This window comes from Pomacea canaliculata, linkage group LG7 (assembly GCF_003073045.1).
Source record: "Pomacea canaliculata isolate SZHN2017 linkage group LG7, ASM307304v1, whole genome shotgun sequence".
Classification (NCBI taxonomy): domain Eukaryota; kingdom Metazoa; phylum Mollusca; class Gastropoda; order Architaenioglossa; family Ampullariidae; genus Pomacea; species Pomacea canaliculata.
Window position 1 is genome coordinate 15,469,353 of NC_037596.1, and position 25,314 is coordinate 15,494,666.

Genomic DNA, 25,314 nt, shown 5'->3' on the forward strand with positions numbered 1-25,314 from the left:
CTACTTTACACTAAGACCAAACATTTAAGTACAGTGCCGGCATTTTACTTTCACTTAGTTTAACTGAAACAGGAAAGGACACTAGAATGGTTAGACATTACTTGTAGTTTCAAATGTTCCTGTTTTTCTACACAGGGACTGTGAAATGCAGTCCTAATAGTTGGAGCTCAGTATTTATAAGAATTATGTGTGAAATTTGTCAGGTTTGGTTTATTTATTGGGTTCAGTTCTGAGTGCCTCATTTTGACATTTCGCTGAAGTCAAAATAAAGAGCAGCGGTTAAATCCCAATGTTACCTTATTAGCCATGTAGAGTTAATCTTATTGGTCTACCTTTTTGTTCATCCTATCTTTTATCCTCTTTTTCTTACATTCTTTCTCAACATCTCATTGTGTATAAAAACCAGATATATATATATATATGTGTGTACTAAACTCTTCAAAGACAAAGATAAACACAAACTTATACGTATACAGATTTGTAGAGAACAGATGGAGACGACCATGTGAACAGACGTTCGAAAGACCGTCCTGGGCAGAAATGCTGCCTCTCGTTTTCTTGCTTTCTTCAACTGATCTCTACCACCCGGTTTGGCAACATCACACTTGCATGTGTGCATAATCAGCACTTGACACAATGTACAGACGTTCCACTAAATAAAATGTGACTCTCCACGACGATGAGTCTCAGTTTTGTGCTAGAGGCCCCGAAAGGTCTTAGGGGTCACTTTTGTGTAATTGACTTTTCTTTAAAAATGGATTCCTTGGTTATTAAACTATCAGAAAAATGCACTGCGATGTTAAAATAAAAGTTAGAAATCGACTTATAATACGTTTTAATCGAGTTACCCTACTGCGATCCATACCGCTGTCAGACGAAATTCAAAAGTTGTTTCTCTACTGTTTCCCTTTCATAACCCATCGTGTTATACCTTGACAGAAAGCTCGGAGTCAGTATGTTCAACTTCTTTAAAGAACGATTCAAATATTAACCAGTCAAAAGATTTGTCTGCAAAAGTTTAGGAGTAAATATTTGAACCCGCTTTTCTCAAAATGGCCGCCGCCGCACTTTCACACTTCAAACGTTTATAACTCACTCAATTTTAAAACTACAAGAACAACTTTTGTATCAAAAGAAAGTTCAGAAACTGTACTTTTTAAAAATTTATAATTTGGCAATTCTGAAATTCGCGACTTAAGACTCATTTCTTAGTGAAGGGCCACATATATTTAAACAGTTATAAGCAAAGATTCAACTTCATGAAATTAAAGATTCTTGTCTAAAGGCAATAAAATGTAATAACAGTAAAACAAAATTATCAAAAGCACAAACGCTAAAATAATATTAAAAACAATGATTAAATCCGAAATAAATCAGTTATAAGGACAAGGTCAATACAAGGTATAAATTAATTTGAATGCAGCAGTTCTTTTCCTTATATTAGTTCTTGAATATAACAAAAATAAAATGAGAATCATATGCTTGGCAGTAACCGCTGGCATTTTATAAATTTGCATTTCAGCGCTGAAAGAATGACTGTGCGTGGCACGAATCTCTATTTCCTTGTTCCCCGCTGGGTAAAAATATGAAAATAATACAAGAATACAAAGCTGCAGATAGCTGATCTCGAACATTTAAATTCACTGCAAACATTTCTTCCGGCTCAGTGTCACGGGGTCAGTACAACAGGGTAGAGCATGGGATCACAATACTGTTTATCCTTCTTGGCTGTTTTGTTTCTCCAAATAGGAACAGCCACTGCCTACGCTTGTAAGTCAGATTTTATTTTTATTTAGTCGTTATTAATAAGTACCCAATGACAATTTTTCACATTTTTGTCGGTGGTATAAGTTACTTCTGCTAACGAAAAAATTAATGATTTGTCCTTTCATAAAATTTCGATTTAGTGATATTTTGGTTTAGTTCCTTTTGAGTCGCCTTTTTGTTTCTTATGTTATATTATCCATTAATTTTTTCTCTGTATTATTTTCAATTTTATGTCTAAGGCTCCTAAGGATAAAATTATGTACCTCCTATTTTTGTAATACCTGTGCAGATGAGATTTTACTATTCTTTGCTGTGCAGGTGTAATACTTGGCGCAAATCAAACACCTCACGAGGAAATAACAATTGAAGAGAACACACAAGCTAATTTCAGCTTTCAGCTGAGATTGGAAAGAAGTATTACAGAATCTGCTTTTGTAATTGAAATTAAGATGTCCGAAAATGGAAAATATTATGATGCTTGCCGATGCCGGTGGCTGTCTAAGAATAACGGCGTCTGCAAAAATCAGAGAAATGTTTCCATTTGCGAGACCGACAGTTATGAGATGCGCTTCTCTCTGCTTGTCCAGCGGAGTTATGGCGACATCATATGGGAATTATACACAACAAATTGCACTCCACTGACACTGAGGAAAACTAAATTACAAGTCACATGTAAGAGATTCGAAAAAGAACGCTAAAATAAAATATTTTAAAATTATTTAACTATACATTTTTCTTGCATTACTACTTTGTTTTCACTATAACTAATATGTGTGTGAGAGAGAGAGAGAGAGAGAGAGAGAGAAAGAGAGAGAGACAGATAGCGAGTGAGTGTGAGGGAAACCTGAAACAACAGAAAAAAAGAGATATAAAATGATTCTTTAATATATTTCCCAATCTATGGGTTACACAAGAAAAAGCAACTTGGCAAAATACGAAAATTGCATATTGCTGAACTATTATCTCCTGTATAATATACTGAATTACATATAAGGATGTATTTAGGATAAACAAGCTTCTGCAAATTATTATTTTGTCAACAGATTCGGCAAAGGTCACAGGACTGGAGGTCGATGGACAAGAAGTTAATGAGACTTATCTTGTCGAGGACAATCAAAAGGTCAACATATCGTGCTCCTTTACCAATGGAAATCCTCCAGTCAGTGTTCGCCTAATGGATGACATCGGGAGTGCACTAAACTCTTCAAAACATAAAGAAGGCCCTCTCACGCTCATTATCGGAATGTTTCGCTGTTCCGAAGTCTGGCCAACCGTCAGATGTGAAGCTGCTGGCTCGAAACTGAACAGATCGGTGACCATTTTGGGTAGATGTGAGTATCCTACATGGTCAACCAATCAATCTATTAATCAATCAATCATCTTCATTTTTCTTGTCTTACTTTTCTTATTTTTTCAGGTCTGCCTCAGTTGTCCCACATTGGTTCCCAATTGGTTGCGTTGCCAAAAGTGTTAAAGGAAGGTCTCAAACTAAGACTACGATCCTACACAAGTGATATCAGGAACTGTCTGGTGACCAAATTGCCCCCTCAACCTACCACAAAGAAAGTCACATGCGAATTAAGTGGCAGAATCCCAAATTTCAGCTTAACAATGCGCTTTGCTGGAGAAATGTTGATTGATGAAGGGATTTGGATATTACATGCCATAACAGAGCTAGGCTTCTCAAACATCACATTTGTGCTCATTAATAACACTGGTGGAGGTGAGTATCAATAATATAACTAGTTATCTTCAGGTCTCTACTTTATCGACTAATCGCTATTTTAACAAAATATTGGTGAAATATTTTTTATCAAGAATAAAAAATACATATTTCGATATGTACAAACCCCCCTCATGATTATTTTGAAATTAACGTTTTAGAAAGATAATTGTTTAGTGACCTGAGATAAGGGATTCAAATTGCACACAATAGCATCCCTGTAGAATCAAAGTCGATTTGATAAATAATAATTCATTTATGAAATTATGGCTTGAAGGCTTTGATACATGCTCTTCATACCTTCGGTATAGGATTATTTATTTTTGAAGATAAGACAGTTAAGGTTAGGAGTAACAAATAAAAATGCCCAATAAGAATCATAAGAAAGAAAGATGTTAAGTTCAGTTACAGCAATTGCAGTTTCCGTTCTTATTACTTGTAGGTTTTTGTACTCCTCTCTAATTAAATTAGCTGCGGTAGTGGCATTAAAACACCAAATATTGACATTGGGAATTTCTCTCGCCTAATTACTTAGGGATATTTTTTCGAATTTTGGTTTGGCCATTGGCGAATTTTGATTGATGCACGTCTTGAGGATGGTTTTCTGACGCTTGTTTTCAACAGTATAATGTACTTCTGTAACATAAAATTTAAGATAAAATGCAACACATAACGAATGTCAAAAACGTCTAAGGTTGAAACGATTTTCAAACATGAAAATTGTTTGTACGCCTTATGATGACATATGCCAAGGGCTTAGGCTGGCGTGTTGACAACGACACCCTAAGAATTGAAATTTTACCAGTTGTATGTCCTATAAGTCTATAGCTTTATTCTTACGCTTTCTGCAAGGGTGAAGTCGTTTCTGCGTTGGGTCAGCGTAATCGTTTCGATGTGAGTGAAGTGATAAAAGTACAATTTAATTATTATATCAAGTGTTGACTATGAAGTCATCTGGATTTGGTTTCGAAGGGCCTAGGCCCAATTTTGCCGAACGTGCTACTATGGAAAACAAACGTAAATGTACACACTATGGGGGGGGGGGGGCTGAACTGTTTGGTACTTGAGTTGAAAGCTGTCAACCATACGCGAGACACAAGTGGCCAAGTCCCGATGTTGAGCCTTAACTGTGAAGTAAGAGGCAGCAAGGAACGCTACACATCTAGCTGGTGAGTATCCCACAACTGTTAAAAACACAAAGCTATTATTTTAACATTTCTTACACATCATGATTTTTCATTATTGGCTATAGAACATAACATTTTAAAACAGTAAAATGCATGTTTCTACTTAAGTGTGAATACTAGAGACCCTGATTGCAAATGAACGCACACTCTTTTCTTTTTTCTCTATCTCTCTGCATGCAACAGACGGAAACACACAACATTAATGTAAATCATTGCAGTCAGGAAAACTAACTACAATAAAGATAAATATACAAGTAAAAGAACCTTACATTCTAATCTCTGAGGTTATCTTTGTACGGGTATATTTAGAAGCTTATGACTCAATAATACAGCCACACCTTTTTACTTCCCTCATGAAAGCCGTCAACCAAAGAATCTTTGGATTGGCGTCATGTCAAGTTCTTAATAAGTAGCGACAGCTATGAGTAGAAGGGTAAAAAGAGCTACCATTTGAGTAGATAAGCTAGTTTTTGAAAGCAGAGACCAAAATACTTATGCATTAAAGCAAACCATAGCAAAAAGAGATCTTTATACATTTTAGTTGTTGAAGAGCAAGCGTGAAACTGTGAACTGTGTATGTAACATTAATCTTAGTTGTTTTTGCTCATCCTTCCTTTTTTCGTTTAAAAACATCTTTTACTGAACAAGACTTTTATATTGTGTACAACGTTAACAATTAAAGTAGCTCTTACAAAAAACTAGCTTCTCTTTTGAAGTTATTATTCTAGCGACCAGAAAGTAAAATTGGATTCTCTTCTGATCCCAGCAGGATTTACGTGTTGAATCCACTATTATATTTGTGCCACCTTTAAATACACTCAAAGATCAAGAGAGTTATACCCAACAAAACCAATTCTTAATAACTTCATCTTAGATACATGTTTTTTAATTTGCAGTGATTGCAAACTATATTAAAAAAGGTGTTAATGACAGTTACACTTATATTAATATATTATTAGTGAATTAAATGTCGCGGAGATACTATTTATAATGTTTTACTGCCACAACATTAAAAAAACACAAAACCTTTACTGTTAGGTTACAAACAAACACTGTAGGTGTAATTTTACTAAACAATGAAAAATCAATGTATATATGTATTATACGGTTTTGAAACAGCAAATGGTTTAAGTGATTCCTTTACATGCCAGATGTAATTAATTATTTAAAGAATAACAATTTTTCTCAGTTTCAGATTTCCCATTTGACAGTCAACGCCCTTTAAAATGAAGAATGTTTTCTGTTTCTTCTGCCTCTTTTTAAATACCGTAGGTATGTGTATTGTGCGATTCCTTATCCTTATTAAGTTTTGTTCATCTTGGCAGTAAATGGAAAGATATATAGTTGGAAGTGGGGTAAGAAAAAGCAGTAACTGAAAATGTTTGGACTGTCAGTTACATAAAAAAGCCGCTTTTTATCGCATTCCTGCTTGTTGAAAGAAAGTACAAATTCCTGAGCTCTTTCAGTTGGTGGGGAAAAGCTTACTCCTATATAGGCCTGATACATAATAGTATGTCTCCCAGAACCATGCTTGTTTGTATTTATTGCACATACTTTGTCATTTGCTTAATAAAATGGGTGTATGTGTGTGTTTCTTTGCAGAAAAAACAGAAACAAGTTGTAATGTAGAAGAGACGATTTTAAAATGCAGCGTTTTGGAAAACTCGATCGGTGACCGGAAAGATCTTAGTATCTCTTTACATCCCGACGGTGGACCTTCAGGTACATTTTAATGAGATGATTCTTAATTTTTTTAAAAATTTAACAGATTTTATTAAGTAGAACATCATTGTAATAACATTTACGTGCCTTTATTTGAACAACAGATTCATGTTAAAGAAGCTATGCAGGAGAGCTTAACATGTTTGCTGCACATTTTTCTATTTTAGTACTTTAGGGCTCTTCAAATGAAATGATCAGATAAAAAATATATATTTTCATTCTTTAAAATAAACAACAATTACACAGAATTGCTGGTTGACTGTGCATGGGAAAAGGACGAGCCTAACTGCATCCTACTGCCAGGTGTGATATTGAGACAACCGGTGTCAAACATCGTCGAAATAAGCCTTACAAGACGAGATATAAGCAATCCAAAATGTGAACCTGGTGGATCAAGCCCTGAAATTATTTATCCCTGTCAGCTTCGCGAAGCCCAAGATGAAGACTCAGTTGAAGACACATGGCAGGAAGAAAAAGTGCTTCAAATGCAGCAGGACACACCAAATAAAAAAACTCCTTCCAAGATCGATTCAGTTGAAACAGGTAAATTCCATTACAATATTTAAAAGTCTATATTTTCAAGGATGCTCATTTCCTTGTAGTGTTCGGTAGAGGTCTATCTGTATGATATTTTCTACCTATTCCTTTGATTATTTATATAACAGTATACCTGTCTCGAGATCAGCACTTTATTAAACATCATTGGATTACGATTTCTCGTCATTTTGATTATCTTTGTATCTGTCATTGTCAGCGCCTACGCACTCTGCCTGCTTTTTTTCAACTTTTATTTAATTTGCCTTTACGAGTATCCCCGTGTTATCCCCATTAACTTCGATCTCCTTAACGGTAGTGACATAAGCTTGATGCCACTCATCTTTTACCAGACAGCAGAAGTTCCACTAGTTTAATTTTATAATTCTATTTTTATGTAACCGGCCGAGAAGGCAAGATGGCTGACTTCCTGACAACGACATTACAACTATTAGTTCTGTGCTCGCTGATCTTCAGTTCCCTGTGAGGATCTAGGCATTCCTCAAAACAGTTCTACCATTGTCCTGTGGTAACTTAATTGGGGAATGAAGTGTAGCACTCTAGTAGTGTACTGTTATATCTTTGTAGAGGGTAGGGGTCGACAGTTCCCAGGGCTGTCCCTTTCTCACACAGGTGGTGTTCGTTCGGCATCTGTACGTGGCATTGCAGTCGTTACAGGCATCACGTGTGTGATCCTGGACTGGGACAGGCTCGATTCCGTGTCACCGGGAGAGCAGTCGTCGCTCTCGTACTTGGCTGGCAAAACGAGCGGGAAAGTCCTTAGCTTGTTGTGACTACCGACTGGTACAGGTCTCTACCTACTCTCAAACGTTGACCCACAGTACTAGAACAGCTGTAACAATTGGGAGCTAAATCAATGTACGCATGTATGTGATAGCTAGTTGTAGTTTTAACAAGAAGTAACAGAGGTGTAATAGTGGAAGTACGTTTAGCACGATTAGTACTGGGACACCGGCTAGTAAAGTCATTTTATTGTATTATGTAATTTTTATGCTCTTTTCTATTAAATAAATCTTTGATGTTTTACTTTAAATAACACGGAATTAAGTCGTCTGTTAAAGGCATGGAAGGGGTGGAGACTCTGGAGCTACGTAGTGAAAATAAGTGATCGACGTGATTGTCGTACGTAAGTTTTCTTTTCAAGACCCGTGTTGACGTGGGTGCCAAGAGTTAAGCTTAACTTTCGCCCACAGCCTCGGTTTCCCGGGGCCAGTGTTTCTGAAATTTCTGAAACACACACACCCACATGGACGCACACTTTTAAGCTCATAATGTATAATGCGATTTGGAAGGAGCATAAAGGCAGAAAAATGAGTATAAAGTATTCCTTAGATTACACTTATGGGTTTTATGAGGAAATTCTGGTTTTTATTTATGTTGTCAAACGTTTTAATCTAATACTTTCTTAACAAACATTAACTGACTAAATAAACATGTTTAAGCACAGAGAAAAACAGCAAAACACCGAACTCTGTTATTGGAAATGCTGCTGGAATAGTTGCACTTTTATCCCTAATCATCTTTGTGGTTTGGCGCATATGGAATCCAAGAAACCCGGTAAATATACGTTTTATTTTTTATGAATAAGCAGAGTAGAAAAGAAGGAAACTTAAATAAATTGAAATTAAAATATTATTTTAATACAGGCTTCTCACAAGGAGTGGAATCCTTTCGCCTAGCAGACTGGAGGGAGGCAGATCTCTGCAACTAATTTTTTTCAATTTTTTTTATTCCATAAAACACAAATACACGAAGATACAAAAATCCATGAAGGACAAAATTTAACATTTAATATAAGATAAGATAACTTTTTTGTCCAGCAAAGGAGATGTGTCTTCCAGCATGCAAGTAGTCAGAGAGAAAATCAAAAACATCAACAATAACATCAGCAATGGCAGAAGTGAGCACACAAACACCACACCACACACACGCCCGCATCAAAAGAACAATACACCAGTTTCCATGACTACATAATAACAGTGATAACAGAGATGGGATTACGTCATCCCCCTTGTGTGTAACACGTCAGGTTCGGTCTACTAGTCGCTTATAGTTTTTTGTTTGTTGAGAGCAGAGATGGCCGATAGAATGAATGACCTTCTATAAACGTTCTTTTTCGCAAGAGGGGCCCTCAACCTCCGTCCTGAGGGCATAGGCTCGAAGAGGGGTTATTACTCTAGCTAATGCGTGTTTGTAAATTTAATTCTAGATAATAATTATGTCTATTTACATCTACTTTACTGTCGACTCAATGCATTCTTCAGAATTATAAAAAACCACACAGAAAGCACACACACAAATAAATACAAAATGTATGTAACACATACTGATGATACAGAACAAACCAATTCGGCAAGCAACCTGCTAGAGAAACAAACATTAAAGACGAAAAAAATTTGCGCATGAAGCATGCCCGGGTTTTGGTATAGAAACGGATTGGTAGATTTCGAGCGGGGAAAGATGAATTCGAGAAGAAATCTGTTCAGATATCTGACTTGAGGTAGTGCAGGAAACCTGGCAGAAAATACAGAGGAGTCATAGTGCGATCAAGATTGACTCCAGACATCTGTACATCTCCGAAGACTGGCAACAGGTTCCAACGGTGACAGAAACGTCAGACTAAAGAACATAACCGTAGATTCCGACCCTCACAAAGATGAGTGGCATAACAGTTGCATTGAGTGTACAAAAATCTTTGTGTTATAACAGAAAAGTTAATAAAAAAAGTTTAATTATGCTGCTGAAACATAGTTCAAAAGCGGAAAAATGGCTCAGATAGGACAATTGTGACTAGTCAACCAGCTAAAGTCGTTCATAAAGGACGTTACGTTGCACAGGCATACAAGAATAATCCAGAAGACAGGAAAACCACAGATGAAACAGTAGGCAAGGGATCATGCAGATCAACGAAAACGACAAAATGTCTCCCTCTAGCCAGTAAGACAAGGGGACATCCCAACAGAAGATGAATGAAGGAAAAACCTAGTTGCTAGAACATTGTTTTAAACATAAAATTAAAACTTATTTCTCCACCTATCTAATCTTATCTATCAGTATCAATTAACCATCGGTTGTGTTAGAATCTTTGTAGGCTTTTTGCTAAAAATACGACACTTCTTTTTCTCAACCTGATACAAGCGTACTTGAACCTACTGATTACGATTTCATCCATTTTCAGAGACAAGAAGTTTTTTAAATGGTTTATAGACTATCGTTTCTTGAATTATTCAATAGACTGACGCTCTTTCGTTTGTGTGCGTATCAATGTATGCGCGCGAGTTAATGTGTGTGTTTCAGTTTCTACCTAGAATATGTTGTAATCCGATTATTATTGTTATTGTTGTTTTTAATGTTGAAGAGATGTGTTTTCTTTAGAAAAAAAATATGCTTTCTTTGTTTTCTTGTTTCAGATTTTCACATTTTAAGAAACATTCTTGGTAAGTTTGCTTCTATAATTTTCGATAACATTTTTTAAAGAAGGGAAACAAATTACTACAAAAATAGTATTTACGTTACTTCCAGTATGTTTAATGAGATATTAGCTTATAGCACTATCTAATAATATCGAGATATCGAAGTGAGTTAGCGACACTTAGACGGCAGACGTTCACTCCGATCCGTTAGAGACTCTATTTCTGAGAGACATTCAGCGGTAAATATGTGTAAGACTGCAGACCTCCACAGTGTTAAGGATACTTTTTTTAACAGAAGCCAGCAAAGCTCTTATCAATAGGTAGTGCTAGAGCATTCCTCTCTCTAAACAACGAACCATAACGAAGATTTTGATGTTGTGTTCCTCAACTGGATTTCAAGGAATTGTAATCATTGAATGTATCATTTTGGGTGAATTTCAGTGATAACGATCCATTTGCTTAGAATAGCATATTATGTTAGTCACTGCGGTTGATCTACTGTGATAATAACTCAGCCACTTGTATATATATATATAACTGTAGCAGAGAACTTGACGGACTTCTTCTCTATCGGCGGGGCAAGTGAATACCGAATCACCCGACTTTTGCGCCAGATTACCTGATCTGCGGACTGTCCAGACAATTAAGTGTGATTTTGAAGGTGAAGTCATCGTATCAGCTATATAGCCCTTGAATGTCGTTTCAAAAAACGGTTTTACTGCACTCGTCGCACCATCGGTTGCCATGGAAATAATCCAAAATAGTGACCAAACAAACAATTGTAAAAGCATAAAACAATTTTGTGAGTAGACTCAAAATTCTGTTTGAAATAGTTACCTTTAAGACAGATCTACAATCGTGTGACGGGGATTTTGCAAAATCGGCTTAGTTTATTTTTTATGAATGTTTTTGTTAAACACTGTGTTAAATTTTAACAAATTTTGATTTAAAACGGTATAACTACCAAACTAATAAACATTTCTTTAAAAGCTGTCATAGAAATGTTTAACTTTGTATGAAGAAAAGCTCTACCAACTTGCAGTTGTATATCTCTCGCCAATAAAAAGTTTTGTCCTTTTGAAGTAAACAGTCTTTAAGCAAAACAAGAAACTGAGAAAACGAGGAAAGAAAAACTGAAAGCTTAGTAACTACTAACTACTCAATATTTTTTAAAAGCTCTCATAGAAATGTTTAAATATGGATAAAGAAAACCTCAACCCAATTTTAGGCCTGTATCACATGTCAATATAAAGTTATAAGCTTTTGAACTAAACAAGCTTACTAAAACAAGAAATTGAAAAGGCGAGGGAAAACGAAGTGAAAGCTTAGTAACTACTAAACCACTAATTATTTTTTTAAAAGCTGTCACTGAAAATGTTTCCATATGTATGAAGAAAACTTCATTCAAATTAGATGTTTGGTTTTTGTGGCTAGATGGTTTCTTATTTTCTGTCAAAGATTTCTGGGAAAAGCACCAGCTGTCTGGTCTTTGAGGGGCTGACAATGATGTGCTCTCTAGACACTGAATGGCTACAAACTTGACTAGATAGCAGTTTTCATTGTTTGTTAGGAATGTTATACATAATTGTCTTCGCATTCTGTTTGTGACGTTTGGTTTGAGTAAGACCATCCAACCCCCACCCAACCTTTGTTATCTGTGCAAATGATGTAAGCTCTGTTTCCCTACATTCCTGACAAAGTACATAAATAAGTAGCATTGCAAGTTCACTCCAATTTGTAAATGTTCACATCTAGTCCTGATTGTTACAGAGATTTGCAGCAGATATTAAAATTTTGTTTTATTTTCAAGACGCATACCACATGACTGATGGTGATTTCGACAGCGAATTCAGTTCACTAAGTTACTTTTTTTAGCTGCTAGGACGGTCTAAGAATGTCCACGTGGTTTTTATTGTTTTTTTATTCTTTCGCACGTGGTATTTTGAGAAGAAATGAGAGTCTGACAGGCACAATGAACATTTAATATTAACGTTGATGTCCTAGAAAGAAAATATCCCAGAACTAGCTTTGAATTAGTGTCGACATTTGTTTATACATCCGAGGCCATGACAGTTGCATTGCGGGATACCCGAACACATCCGAAGGGTGTTTGTGTGACCTACGACCCCGTGTAGGTCGGCATTAGTGAATTCTGATTGACTATATGCAAATTATGTTACGCATGCATCCATATAAGGAAGTTTCCGACCCTTTGTGTCGTCTAGAAAAGAGCTTGTATCATAGCTTGGGGCCTTCTATGGGTTCTGAAACAGCCTTTGTTTGAAAGTTCACGCAGTGACCTCTCGTCCGGTATAGGATGTGACGATGTTTCGCACGTGGTCGAGTGTGTTGCTATGTCCCAAACATTCTCTATTTTCGCTAATTCTGCCTCGGGAAAAGTAAATAGGATAGAAGTAGATGTTTTCATTGACAAAATAGACATATTTCTAGATTGTTCTATGAAAAATCACTTGGTGAGTGAATAGAACAGAATATGAACTTTCACAATTTGAAGTAATCTCAAAATGGCTAAAATGTAAAAATTTTGACAATTTTATGACCGGTGTTGGGCCTTAAATTTTCAAAATGCAATATATATATATATATTATTTTATGTATTTTTGGTGTTTTTATATGTATTTTTACTTTTTATGGCTACAATGCTCTTTAAAATATTGTAACTACTTAAGCTGGGAAATGCATTAAATATTTATATATAACATTAATTTTATGTATTTGTTCTGTTTTGTATGTCTACAAACGCCTATCGAGACTAATAGCCAAATAGAGATTTAATAAAGAAGATTTGTGAATACCTTACACTACGGCACTACGATTCTTAGCTGTTAGCTGTTAGAAACGAATTATTAAATTGTAATATAAAAAATATAAAGCCGATTCTAACGTCATCTCGGTACACGCAGGTTTCTATATAAGGAAAACATGCAGACATTTAGTTCGTTACTATTTGAAGGTTTGTACTTTAGCTGTTAATAAACTTTTGTTTTATCCCAACCTAGCCCCATAGATTTCAAATAAAGAATTGCTATGTAAACACACACACTGTTAACATCAAAGCTATTTCTAATTATTGTTTTCTAGAAAAAAAAGTGCTGAAATAGAATGGAAATGTAGCGAAAACATACGGGACTTCAAAAGACGATCGGCGTCAGTGGAGTGTGGTGAGGCTTTGGAAAAGTTCGAAGACAGAACGTGTGAAAGATAATAGTCCCAAGAAGTGGAGCTGAACCAGTCAGTCACCCAGAGCCCAACCAAAACATTTTTGGTTAAACATCCCTGAAAAACACTTTCTGTCTTGACCATCCCTTCGACATGGACAATCTATAAGACCGAGAGCTCATAGTTGAATAGTAATGTTTCTTGACAGATTATGCTAAGGTCCCCATGTAGCACACAACATGACCTTTGATTATCAGCATGAACACACACCAATAAACAAGTAAGTTATTGCCGAGCAGACATCTAGCATCGACAGTTCAATGCAAAACTATAAAAAATGAAACACAGTATTTAACAAAAACAATTGGAAAGCAGAAGTGGTTATTGAGAGGGGTAAGAACGATGCAGAAAACATGTATGACACGGTTGTAATCAACCGGGTGGCTGCAACTTTACCCGACGACTCGTACTTACAACAGAAACTCGATATCTGCTGGGCCGGCGCTAGGCTGTGTTGCGCCCTAGGCGAAAGAAAAATTATGCGCCCCCCCCCCCCACCTCACAAAAAGTGAACTATGTTATATCATTTATTTTGCAATTTATTTAGTCCTGGTCATGAAATTGATGCTTATAACCTCACTTTTCTTGTTTTTTGCTGTGCAAAACGAGTTATCAGTTCCTTCAGATTGAGTGCATTTGCCAAGTGATGCTCAATGGATATGGTGGCCAGCCCAGTCAGTCTCTCTTGCAACATTGTTGATCTCATATAGTTTTTAATTAATTTTAATTTTGAGAAACTCCCTTCTGCACTGGCAACAGAAATTGGAAGGGTCAATAAAATTCTGAGAGACACTACAACATTCGGCACAGTATCAAATGGCTTATGTTAGATAATGAATGTCAAGACTTCTTTGGGGTTCATTTTAGGTTTGGGAAGTCTTCTAGCCACAACCTGTAATTCAGAACAGAGTTCCTCCGCTTCAATGTATTTGCTGTCTCTGTGCATTAGTGCTTTTGCCAAAACCTCACAAGATAGTAGAATGTCCTTCGTTGGTTTTTCAGAAATGCTTTGGATATCATAAAGAAATCCACTGTGCTCCTGAATCTGTTTAAATCTGTCTTCAATGGACGCAGTTCAAACAAGAAAGCTATAAGGTTTAAATATCACCAGTAATGATTGCTGCGGTCTGTCTCAGAACTCAACACGACTGTGATGTGTTAAAGACCATAAGACTGTCACGGCCCCGTTTGTGCAATGAACAGTTTTTGCAAAAAGTGACACCACCGCTATCGCAACCCGTTGCATCCACACAATCAAAATAAGCACTATAAGAAATAAGGAAATGAAATTAATGTGAAGAAAGACATAAATCGTGTTAATAAAATATATACAGCTATGTCACAGTGTATACAATTCATGCGAACTTATCTTTACAAACTCATGAAGTGGCTGTTGGACCCGAGTTCGTGTAAAAACTATAGACCTGTGTCAAATTTGCCTTTTGTTTCGAAACTTGTGGAGCGTGTCGTTGCTCAGCAGTTGACACTCCACCTGGACCGCTACAGCTTATTGGATAAATTCCAGTCGCGTACAGACCAAGCACAGCTGTGAGACAGCCCTTCTGCGTCTTATGAATCGATCTTCTGTGCAGTGCGGATGCAGGGAAAGTGACTCTTGTGGTTCTCCTTGATCTGAGTGCGGCCTTCGATGTCTTGATCACACCACTCTACTAACTCGTCTCCAGATGGAGGTGGGCATTGGTGGTTCGCCTTGCAGTGGTTCCATTCCTACCTCAGTGACCGCACACAAAGGGTGATGGTCAATCAAGCTTCTTCAGTGACAGTTCCACTGCTGTGCGGTGTCCCGCAGGGCTCTGTTTTGGGCCCGGTTCTATTTTCTATTTACACATCTCAGCTTGGTCCTCTCATTGAGAGGCATAATGTGAACCGTAAGATGTTTGCAGATGACACTGAACTCTATTTTTCATTTCGTACTGACAGTGAGTCTGTGCGTGGGGCAGCTTGTGCTGTAGAAGATTGTTGCTTAGAGGTCAAGTCATGGATGCTGAGGAATAAACTCAAGCTTAATGAAGAGAAGACAGAGGCGATGCTATGTGGTTCCAAGCTTAGCCTTAGCAAAGTCTCTCTAGACTCCATCCAAGTGGGTCAAGCTAGAATTCCTCTCTCCAGCTCCGTACGGAACCTTGGACTCTATGTCGACAATCTTCTTACTATGTCTGATCATGTCAGTTCTGTAGTCAAGGCATGTTATTTTCATATCCGCACACTTGGACGACTCCGACCCAGTCTTAATAAGAAGACTGCAAATGCAGTTGCTGTGTCCCTCATCGGTTCTACATTAGACTATGCCAACAGCTGCCTCTGGATGATTTCAAAGAGCGACTTGTCGAGGCTACAGCGAGTGCAGAATACGGCTGCGAGGATTGTTGCAGGAAAGAAAACAACTGACCATATTTCTCCTGTACTTCGTGACCTACCTGTGGAGAAGAGAATTGAGCACAAATTGTTAACCTTAACCTATGGCTGTCTTCACGACCTTGCGCCTGTCTATCTGCAGGAACTCATTCGCCGTCACCAACCTCAGCGGAACCTTCGTTCAGCAGCACACTTCAGACTTGAACGACCGAGTGTTCAGTCAGAGAATGCTAATAAGAAGACTGCGGGTTTCAGATCCTTCTCCAATGTAGCCCCGCTTTTGTAGAACTCGCTTCCGTTCGACCAAGGAGTCTGATAGTATTGCGTCTTTCAAGAAAAATCTTAAGACTCACTTGTTTAAACTTTTTTGAAGTTTTCATTTGACCTGCAGTTTGGTGGCTGCTGGGATCACCGCGCTTTGAGCGCATCTTTGTGATGCGGATACTAGCGCGTTATAAAACTACATCATCATCATCATCATCACGGCTAAGTCCAGTTTACAACCTTTACTGACTCAGCTGTGGAAGGATGATATCTCCAGGCACCCGAACAGACGATTACAAAGTAAATTCAAACAGCAGCAGGAGATGTCTGCAGCCGCTCAGAACAGAGAGGTTTTGACATCGTCCTGTGGGTTTTAAGTTCAAAGTTCAAACTACCTCTTGCCCAATCTCGTCTGTCGAGCCCTGGTAATGTGATCTGACTTTCTTTAAAGTGGTAGAGATTTATCTCTACCCTTCTCCACCACCCCACTTAGGTCCTTTCAATCTTTCTCTCCTCTCTCTTTCTCATCTCACGGACAACTATCAAGTAACATCGCACCACCTTCTTTGTCCAGTCTTCTAGTCTAATCCGACTGGTCATTAACTGTGACAGATTTATCGCTGCCCTGTGGCCCTGTCCACAAGTACGTCTGTTTTTCAATTGCAGGCGTGCATCATACACACATGGATGCTTGCATGCCTCCCCAATCAGACCTACACTTATGAGTAGGGCATTTCAAACACTCGTGTAAAAGGTTTTATGGAGTGCACGCTGATGGAGACAAGAAATCTGTAGCACCTTGCTCTGGTCTTATTTTGCTGTGTGGTCTAAAACTCAAGCTATCACAGCTTACAGCCTCTAGACCACCCTGATAGCAGCTACTTTGTTCCCATCCAAAGTCACACCTCACAGGTGGGCGGGCAATGAGAGTCTGTCAAGAGAGAGTCTTCTGGACACTAACAATGCAAAGTTGTAAATCATGGTGTCAGCTCCCCAAACACAGTCCAGTGATCAACACTGCGTGGTGTCCAGCTTAGGGTTTGTTGAAAACAAGAGAAGTATATCGACTGTAGGTCTTAGTACGCATTATAATAACCAATAATAACCAATTTCAAATATTCTGTCAATGGAGCATAACAACACGCTATCCATTCAAACTGTAGACAAACAGATGCACTCTTAGATAATAAAAATAAACATTGCAATTTGGCAAGTAAATTAAGCCTAATACACCAATCGAACAGAAATTTAATAATTAATAAGAAAGTTAAATATTCACGACCATGAGTCACAACAGTAAGTACAAGACTATAGGCCATCAGTGTCAGTAAATAGATATGCTATAAACTTCAAATGGCTCTACCTTGATGTTTGTCTGCGAAAGACTTTCATACTCTTATTAACTAAGAACGCGTTGGTGACATTAGCTAAGTTCCTTCGGGTTGAAAGTTCGTAAGTGTAAACAATATTGAGCATAAAACAGTTGTCATAACCATAGAGAAACTCGCGTAGCAAACTCAAGTCAGTGTTGTTGTCCCTGATATCAGCTGCAGTATTTTCAATGCATAAATGTGGAACCTCTTCAATAGTAGGATAGAAGAAAGAAAGGTGAGGTTGGTATTAGTGGAATGTGGTCCACTCCATCGTAGGGGTCCGCAGTGACCAGGCCCCATCCACCAACCCGCCCCTCTGCTGTCTATTCTCCGCCCTCTTCTTCCCCGCTGGTTAGCTGGTCACTTCGAGTGAGCCTTGTAATAATGGGTTTTCCTGTACTACATCACTACATGAACTGAGAAACTCGGTGGTGAAGTCAACCTACAAGCAGAGGAAAAGGTGCCTTCCACCAACGCCGCCCCTCTCAGCGCCCTTCCCCGCCCCTCTGCCACCCCATCCGCCGTCTACTTGCCTGCCGGTTAGCTGTGGTCACTGCAAGTGCGCCCTGGGATAATGCGATAATGGGGTTTTCCTGTCATACATGTACTGAGAAACTAGCGTGGTGGTCAGACGACAAGCAGAGGAAAAGTGTCCTGCTAATATCATTTTGTGAAAATGACATTTTTCCCTAAAATTATTCATTAAAAAAAAAAAGCAGGCCATTTTTTCCGCCCCCCTCGGTCGCTGCGCCCTAGGCGATTGCCTAGTTCGCCTAATAGGTAGAACCGGGCCCCCACAGCAGCTACTTAGATAAAGAATCAGTCGGTCAGATTCAGTGGTTAGGTGGAGTACAGATATTTTGTTTTAAGGCAAGTCTATACTCTGCTAGGTAAATAATATCAGCTGCTGGTATGACCAGGCGTTGTGTAAAACCTTGATGGCATGCACATCTCGGCAGCAGCAGATGTTCTTTAGAGGTTTATAGAATTGGCGGTCCCTCTGGCAAGCATATTAGGTGAGCTTGTATAGCAGCCCTAGTCTTGCTAGCTAAAGCTCATCAGCGAGGACGCTGTTAGAGAAAGATTCGGCGGGGATAAAGAGGGCCGGATGTTATTTGTGAAGTTCAAATGATATAAGGTGAAGTCAAAATAACGTGACGACAAAATAAGATGACGACAGAAAGGAGGACGTTAAGGAAAAGGGGAGAGGAGAAGCGGGAAAGGACAACAGACACGCGACGCAGCCGTGGCCATTGTTTCTAGCCCGTACATTAAGGGGTTGCGCACCTGCTGACGGTTCCTGCCTTTTTGGTTTGAGTGTTGGGTTGTTGTCGTCAGTCCTCAACCCCTCGCACCACTTCGTTACACCTTTCTTGTTTATTAAATTGATGCTTCAAATGGCCTGAACAAAAACGTTTTATGAACCACAAAATATTGACATAAGTGCACAAATAAAATTTTAAGACATATATTCTAACTAAAAATTAAAACTTTGTGTCTCGGGTTCTAGGCCCTGTACACCAAAGTTTCAACCAAAATGTCATCTTCTCTTTCCGTTCTTATATGATTTAAAAACAGAAGGCCACTTCGTCCTGAGAAGGTCTTTGAAGTACTCTCTTAAGCTTTCTCAAGCCAGTGAGAGGTGAACTGCAGTGAGCGATTTCAGAGTTAACAATTAATCTGAGCACGCCCTGATATCAGGATAATTTTCTAAAATTAATAACGCCTCCCATTGGAAGGCTTCATTTTATCAGTAACGCGAAAACAAATACTGAAGTGACATAAGCGATCCTTTGAAAAAACCCAACTCAAATAAGGTCTGATATTATCACCCTTATCTGTTAGTTAATAGGTCGCTCAAAGGTGCTCACGCTTTGCTTTTTGTGAAATCGTGATAAGAAGCTCGTGACATGATTTAATCTTTTAACAATTAAAGTATAAACTGTGAGGCACTCAACTCGGGGCAAGAGCGAAGAATGTAGAGACACTGGCTCTAAACATTTGTTACTTTGTGAAACAGGCCAAGAAACAAACGCCAGTAAAAAGAAACAGTTTTCGTAAGTACTGGATTATCTTATTATTTACATTATTTTATCAAAAGGTAATGACATGTACATGTGATCTAGCTTTATATTATGTGTTCCATTATGAGTGTTAGTGAGTTGAGCGTAACAGTACTTACATGATTCTGTCCGTGCGAGTGCATAGACACACAGAGAAAGAGAAAGAACGAGAGAGTTTAAAAACATGTATCCTCTGTACACACTTAACTAGACTTAAGGCCCTAACTGTGTGCAGGTTGTACAAAAACAATTGAAAAGCAAAAGTGGATGTAGGGAGGGGTCAGGAAGATACAGAAGCAATGTCTGACAGGCTTCTGATCAACCGGTTGACTGCACCTTTACCCGACGACTCGTACCGACAGCGACAGAAACTCGATATCTGACAGACAGAAATTAGAATCGAAAAGCCCTATTGTGCGATCTTCACTGCTTGTCACTCGTAGTTTGCATTGATTGTACTTTGTTATCGTTAACCTACCGACCTTTCCCCAGCCTAGTTGTCTAAGGTACTAACGATTTGCCGCTCTATGGTTTGCTTTTGTTTCAATCCTTGCAGATCCTTGGTCCTTATTAAGAGGTTTTTCTGCTGCAATGTGAATGACTCTCTGTCAGGAACCTCTGAATCTCGCTATTCAAGAAGGTAAGATGAGAGAGAGCAAAGATTGTGCAAATGTTTCCCCACTGGCAGTGACCCTCTTACGTGTTCCTTAGTCTTAATTTCATGGCTATTTTTAATGCTTTCGTATACCTTCAGGGGCTGGTGCTTCATGACTGTTAATTTGTTTGTAGTCGTACGTTAGTAACACACTGGAAAATGAACATAAAGCAATTCAACTATGGACATTTAAATAAACGTCTGATTAAGTGATAAAATGTCAGCATGGTATCTAAAACCTCCAACTTGTATATGCTATTTTCTCGCTAGTAAGCTATGCCCTTTGAATTATTTATTCTTCATAGTGTTTTATGTATAAATCTGATTATATTTATTATACAGGTTGCTGATAATAACAAGTGAAGATACTGTTTGAAAATGACTGTAATTGAAGTTTGCTTCTTATTGCTGTTTGTCACCTGTGCCCAAGGTAAAGAATATTCTTCGAGGTATTATTTTTAAAGGTCGGGGCTTTGTCACAAAGGATATTGGTTTTACCTTGTATTCTGTTTAGACAGGACAGTATTTGTGTTTGTTATTTTGTGGACATGAGAAAATTGCTCGTTTAAGACTTTGTAAAAGTAACGCAGAAATGAGATATGATTCCAGGATCTGAAGTGTCAATCTTTTATATTTTAGAGGTTTTAAAACAAAAATTGTGATAGCTTTGTAATCCTCAGTATCTATTTTGCAAAACAAATTCTCGTTAGAAGAAAATTGCAAAATCTATTCAATAGTACTGGATTTGACGATTCTGTTATTTTCTCTCTGTGTAGGTAATATATTTACATATATTTATCTTTCGTGCTTGTGTGTGTGTGTAACGGCGTCTATGACACAGGAACAGAATGTGATGTATTTGACGGGAACACCCTAAAATGCATATTTCCAAACAATGTCAACTCCACTCGGACAGATTTTACCGCCTATTTCTACCCCAGTGACAATGGTTATCCAGGTACATTGTTATATAAATATCTTTCTTTCCTATGAGCTTTGTTTTGAAAACCAACAGCGTTCTTATTAACTAAAACGAGTAATATAAAGTGCAAAAGTGTTGACAAAAGACTTTTTAGGTTTTATGGATGTATATCCAATGTTTATTATACCATGTTTACTGAGATAAGTTATAAGCCATCAACTGTTCAGTCGTTTTTGCAAGTATACAAAATAATTAACTCTACGTTTAAAAAACTTTAAAAAAACACTATAATGTTAGTCTCATGTTTTAGTTATGTCTGTTTAAAAACAATCTCGAGTGATTGTGTTGCAGAGCTGCTTATTGACTGTGTATGGGTTGGTGACAGGCTTGAGTGCATCCAACAGGAAGGTTTCAGTTGCATGCGGCCAGTGTCAAACATTGCCCAAATCAAACTGCATACACGATTTTCTGTGAAAACTGGAAAATATAAGTGCATAGCTGAAGGTGTCAGACATGAAGACTCCAAACTTTGTCAGTATACCAATAGCCAGCCTGAAAAAAAAGACGAGAGCCTACATGAAGACGAACAGAAGTACGATCGTAAATGGATTAAAGAAAAACACTCACCAAACAACCATCTTGATCATGAAGGTAGACATAAATCACTACACAGCTAATGTTTATGTTTTATCTACAGACGGAAACACATTTTCTCTTAGAAAAAAATATCTGCAAGCACGTGCTTGCACTAACAGACACAAAGAATTTCACGTTTTTATTTCACAGATTAACTTTTGGAAAAAAATACTTCATAAAAAGCAGTTTGGCAATGCATTACTGGTAGTACGATTACTGTACATAACGATATATCACCTAAAATATTTAATAACAACCCATATACATAGATATCAACAAACTATATTTGATAGCAATTTAAATTAATAATGTTATATTTAGAGGATTTCAATTTTTTAAATTGTTTGTATTTTCTTCACTATTTGTAGTTAATATATTAAACTTTAGTTCAAACTAATCTGTACCTTTACTCCGCAGACAAAGGCTCACCACCAGCTGCAGTTGGACCTGTCTTCGGATCACTTATATTCATCTTGATCATCTTGTCTGGCATTTTGCTGTACACCAGGCATATTAGTAAAAGTAAATGCAATTTTTTCGTACCTCTTTAAAGGCATGACACATCCACCAAATAATTTTTAGGAAAAATCATGTTAATATTTTTTGAACTATCACAGCTGAAATTGTATAGACTGGTATAGGTGTCAAGAATTAGCTCCAATCTGATGTATTGTTGGAACTTAAGTATTGTTTTTGACATCCATATCTGTTATTGAGAAGTTGTAACTGGGTTTCAAACTAAAAAATCAGTTGTTTTCAAATCATTAAAAAAACAGAATCCAGGCATTCCAGACCAGGTGCCTTGGAAAGATAAAGGCTAAGGGATAAGACCACTACAGCAAATAGGGATGCAAACACGACAGATATGGACGAAGATGTTCCCGGATTTAAGTCAACAGCCAGATCTTAAGACCTACGTGGGTCGATGGGTCGTCTTGTTTAAAGATATTGGAAGTGGTCTCACTTGTAAAGGGTTACACAGCAATAGAATTGTCTTAATGAGCTGAAAATGTTAAGAGAAGAAGAAAAAGAAAACGTGGGTCTCGAATGGTGTTTTGAGATCTCATTAATTAAAGGAAGGCAATGAAAACAATAACCCTGAAGCAGCTTTAACGCGCAAGAAACTTTGACAGAAAGAAGAAAGAAGGGATCAGTAGTGTTCTATAAATGAGATATCAAGGTGAAAGGAAAAAGAACAATGTCTTTTAAAAAAATAGTGTCGCACTTAGCCGATGGACTGAATATTTTAACGATTTGTACTTCATCACAAGCGAAACAAACTAATCTGAAGACCTTCCAGTTTTACTAGAAAGGATCGAGAGAGCGGAAAAAAGTCTAATGGGAGGGAAGTCACATGGTGTTGACAACGTCCTAGCTGAGTTACTTAAGCAGGATGTAGATGACAGCTGGAAAAGTCCTTCTTACTCTATTACAAAGAATGATACAAAATGTAGAAAATCCCTACTCATGCCTCTCGCAATGAAAATTAAAAGAAAACGTTGCCACAACTACAAAACTATATTTCTAATCATTAGCCACCTAAGCAAGTCATTTTGAAAGTAATAGAAAAAGTCATTAACATCACTGGAGCTGATAACAGAATAAAAGGTGGTTTCGAACCAAGCTGAATCTCAGTCGAACAGAGTTTAAACTGTCACAGTCTAGAAAAGCATTTACAGAAACAGAGGAATTTCTTCTAAAACTCATCGAGCCTTCCAATCGTATTGTTGACAGTTTAGCACAATGTATGGAGAATGTCATCTGAGCCAAAATAAGACATTAAAGAGAATTTTTTGGTTCTTGGAGCAATGTGCAAGAGCTCAACGAGAGCAGAACGACTAGATAAACAGTTCAAAGTTTTGAAAGAAGTCAAAGTATAAAACATTAGAAAATGAATGAATGAACGAACAAACGAATGAATAAAGGAATGCAAGCAATATTCTAAAATAGAAAGCTTTATTAGTCTTATTGTCTTACGGTTTTTTTCCAGAGATATTTTCATCAAAGCTGCAATGCCAAAGGGGAAACTCACTGAACTCAGAAGCAGGCATATTGAATGGAGAATCTGCAAGGTCATATCAATCTACTGACCGCTTAGATGTCTCCTAATCACTATTTTTCCTGCTTAAACCGATGTCACGAGGCAGCTTATGGAAGGTTGTAGATGGTCCTGTGTCATATTGAAATCATACCATAAATCTGGTGTATGCTTTTAATGAAGAGGTTGAAGAGAATGAACAAAGCACAAAATACTCCCATACATATTATGCACCTTCAGTTTCTTTCTTATAGCAAAGCTAACAATTTATTGTATTTGTTTAGAAACCGTGTTATAGTGGACTCAGGTACTTTTGTTTACTTTCTTTTGGGTCCATTGCAGAAAGATGGATAAAGACTAGCTCATCTGTATGTAAAATATGACCTGAAGGGACTACATTGTCCTGTTCATGCTTACTTTTATACTAGTATTTTGTCACGGACCAGCGCTATTTTTTTGCTTTGATGAAAATGTGTAATATAATTTTATTTTTAAGTACGCTAAGAACTGCTATCATAAAGACACCAATGAATAAATGAAAATAGGAAAATATCATATATTCTTGTTTACACTCTATTTGTAATGTGTTGACAGACCATTCTTTGTCTTGTATATTTTTATTATCATAAATATCATTAGACCATACTGTTAATTTTATAGTTGAAGTTAAATAAAATGTTTTAGTTTAATGGGTACTGAGAATATTTTGTAATGTTTCAAATACAAAAAAGTCTCTCTGATTAGTCTGACAAAACAAATGACTTCATTTTAAATAACAAGGACGACGACAAAATTTATTAACCCCAGTAGGCAGTTATACTTGGAGAGGGTGTTTAGATTAAAAAGTAAAGAAAGCAAGAGTTAGTTACAAGACAAAGATGAAGACAAGGATATGCATCATAAAGAATTTAAATCTGTCAATCGTAAATCCAGACAATTATTAAAAAAACACACACCCACACAAAGTGCTCTGGACAACAATCTCCAGCAGAGCCACAGTGGTTGGACAAGGAATGTGCACGTGTCCATATTTCAATCTCGAAATTATATTCATTAGCCTTTACTCACCCCAGACAATTTTATCAACATACACTGCATGCATAAAAGCGAAGCATGAAGTTTTCAAGCGACAGTTATCGAAGACATGATCAGATAAAGAAGTATGTCGTGCACATGTCAAAGTGTCCTAGACTGGGTACAGTCAAAGTTCAGGTGAGTCTACACATACCTGGCTACGTCTACAGGTGTGAGTGTTTGTGCGGTAGTGTGTTTCTCTGTCATTTTTGTAACTCTTTAACTGTGTTCTCAGATACCGCCTGGATATTTCGCTCTTGGTCTGTTTCACCGTCTATCTCTATTTTTCCTGGCCGCCCATTCTGA

General features: G+C 37.5%; 3 protein-coding genes and 1 long non-coding RNA gene across 5 annotated transcripts; 3 read left to right on the forward strand and 1 right to left on the reverse strand.

Moving 5' to 3' along the window:
* Positions 1–1,670: 1,670 nt before the first annotated feature.
* Positions 1,671–3,615, forward strand: LOC112567915. The gene is made up of 4 exons (XM_025244799.1): positions 1,671–1,770; positions 2,086–2,439; positions 2,811–3,098; positions 3,185–3,615. The coding sequence occupies exons 1-4, from the start codon at positions 1,698–1,700 to the stop codon at positions 3,502–3,504; spliced, it is 1,035 nt and encodes a 344-aa protein (XP_025100584.1). The 5' UTR covers positions 1,671–1,697; the 3' UTR covers positions 3,505–3,615.
* A 911-nt stretch (positions 3,616–4,526) lies between these two features.
* Positions 4,527–11,852, forward strand: LOC112567930. 2 transcript variants are annotated; one of them, XM_025244828.1, is made up of 7 exons: positions 4,527–4,659; positions 5,867–5,949; positions 6,280–6,399; positions 6,646–6,942; positions 8,402–8,511; positions 10,365–10,391; positions 11,826–11,852. In XM_025244828.1, exons 2-6 carry the CDS (start codon positions 5,904–5,906, stop codon positions 10,377–10,379), a joined length of 588 nt encoding a protein of 195 aa, XP_025100613.1. In that variant the 5' UTR covers positions 4,527–4,659; positions 5,867–5,903; the 3' UTR covers positions 10,380–10,391; positions 11,826–11,852. The 2 variants fall into 2 exon arrangements, with proteins under 2 accessions (XP_025100613.1, XP_025100612.1); XM_025244827.1 differs by lacking the exon at positions 11,826–11,852 and adding an exon at positions 10,911–11,546.
* A 7,440-nt stretch (positions 11,853–19,292) lies between these two features.
* Positions 19,293–24,489, forward strand: LOC112567929. The gene is made up of 7 exons (XM_025244826.1): positions 19,293–19,677; positions 20,240–20,323; positions 20,681–20,768; positions 21,180–21,296; positions 21,612–21,911; positions 22,314–22,418; positions 23,887–24,489. Exons 3-7 carry the CDS (start codon positions 20,717–20,719, stop codon positions 24,003–24,005), a joined length of 693 nt encoding a protein of 230 aa, XP_025100611.1. The 5' UTR covers positions 19,293–19,677; positions 20,240–20,323; positions 20,681–20,716; the 3' UTR covers positions 24,006–24,489.
* On the reverse strand, positions 21,682–25,008 carry LOC112567937. The gene is made up of 3 exons (XR_003099946.1): positions 24,891–25,008; positions 22,301–22,393; positions 21,682–21,812 (listed from the first exon to the last, which is right to left on the reverse strand). It is a non-coding gene; the product is annotated as an uncharacterized LOC112567937 (long non-coding RNA).
* Between the last annotated feature and the right edge of the window lie 306 nt (positions 25,009–25,314).

Coding starts and splice junctions, on each gene's coding strand:
- LOC112567915 (XM_025244799.1), top strand. CDS start 1,698: ATGGGATCACAATACTGTTTATCCTTCTTGGCTGTTTTGTTTCTCCAA. Junction 2,440..2,810: donor AACTAAATTACAAGTCACAT/GTAAGAGATTCG, acceptor TTTTGTCAACAG/ATTCGGCAAAGGTCACAGGA. Junction 3,099..3,184: donor GGTGACCATTTTGGGTAGAT/GTGAGTATCCTA, acceptor TTATTTTTTCAG/GTCTGCCTCAGTTGTCCCAC.
- LOC112567930 (XM_025244828.1), top strand. CDS start 5,904: ATGAAGAATGTTTTCTGTTTCTTCTGCCTCTTTTTAAATACCGTAG. Junction 6,400..6,645: donor TCCCGACGGTGGACCTTCAG/GTACATTTTAAT, acceptor ACAATTACACAG/AATTGCTGGTTGACTGTGCA. Junction 6,943..8,401: donor GATCGATTCAGTTGAAACAG/GTAAATTCCATT, acceptor GTTTAAGCACAG/AGAAAAACAGCAAAACACCG.
- LOC112567929 (XM_025244826.1), top strand. CDS start 20,717: ATGACTGTAATTGAAGTTTGCTTCTTATTGCTGTTTGTCACCTGTGCC. Junction 21,912..22,313: donor CAACCATCTTGATCATGAAG/GTAGACATAAAT, acceptor TTTACTCCGCAG/ACAAAGGCTCACCACCAGCT. Junction 22,419..23,886: donor CACCAGGCATATTAGTAAAA/GTAAATGCAATT, acceptor GTTTTTTTCCAG/AGATATTTTCATCAAAGCTG.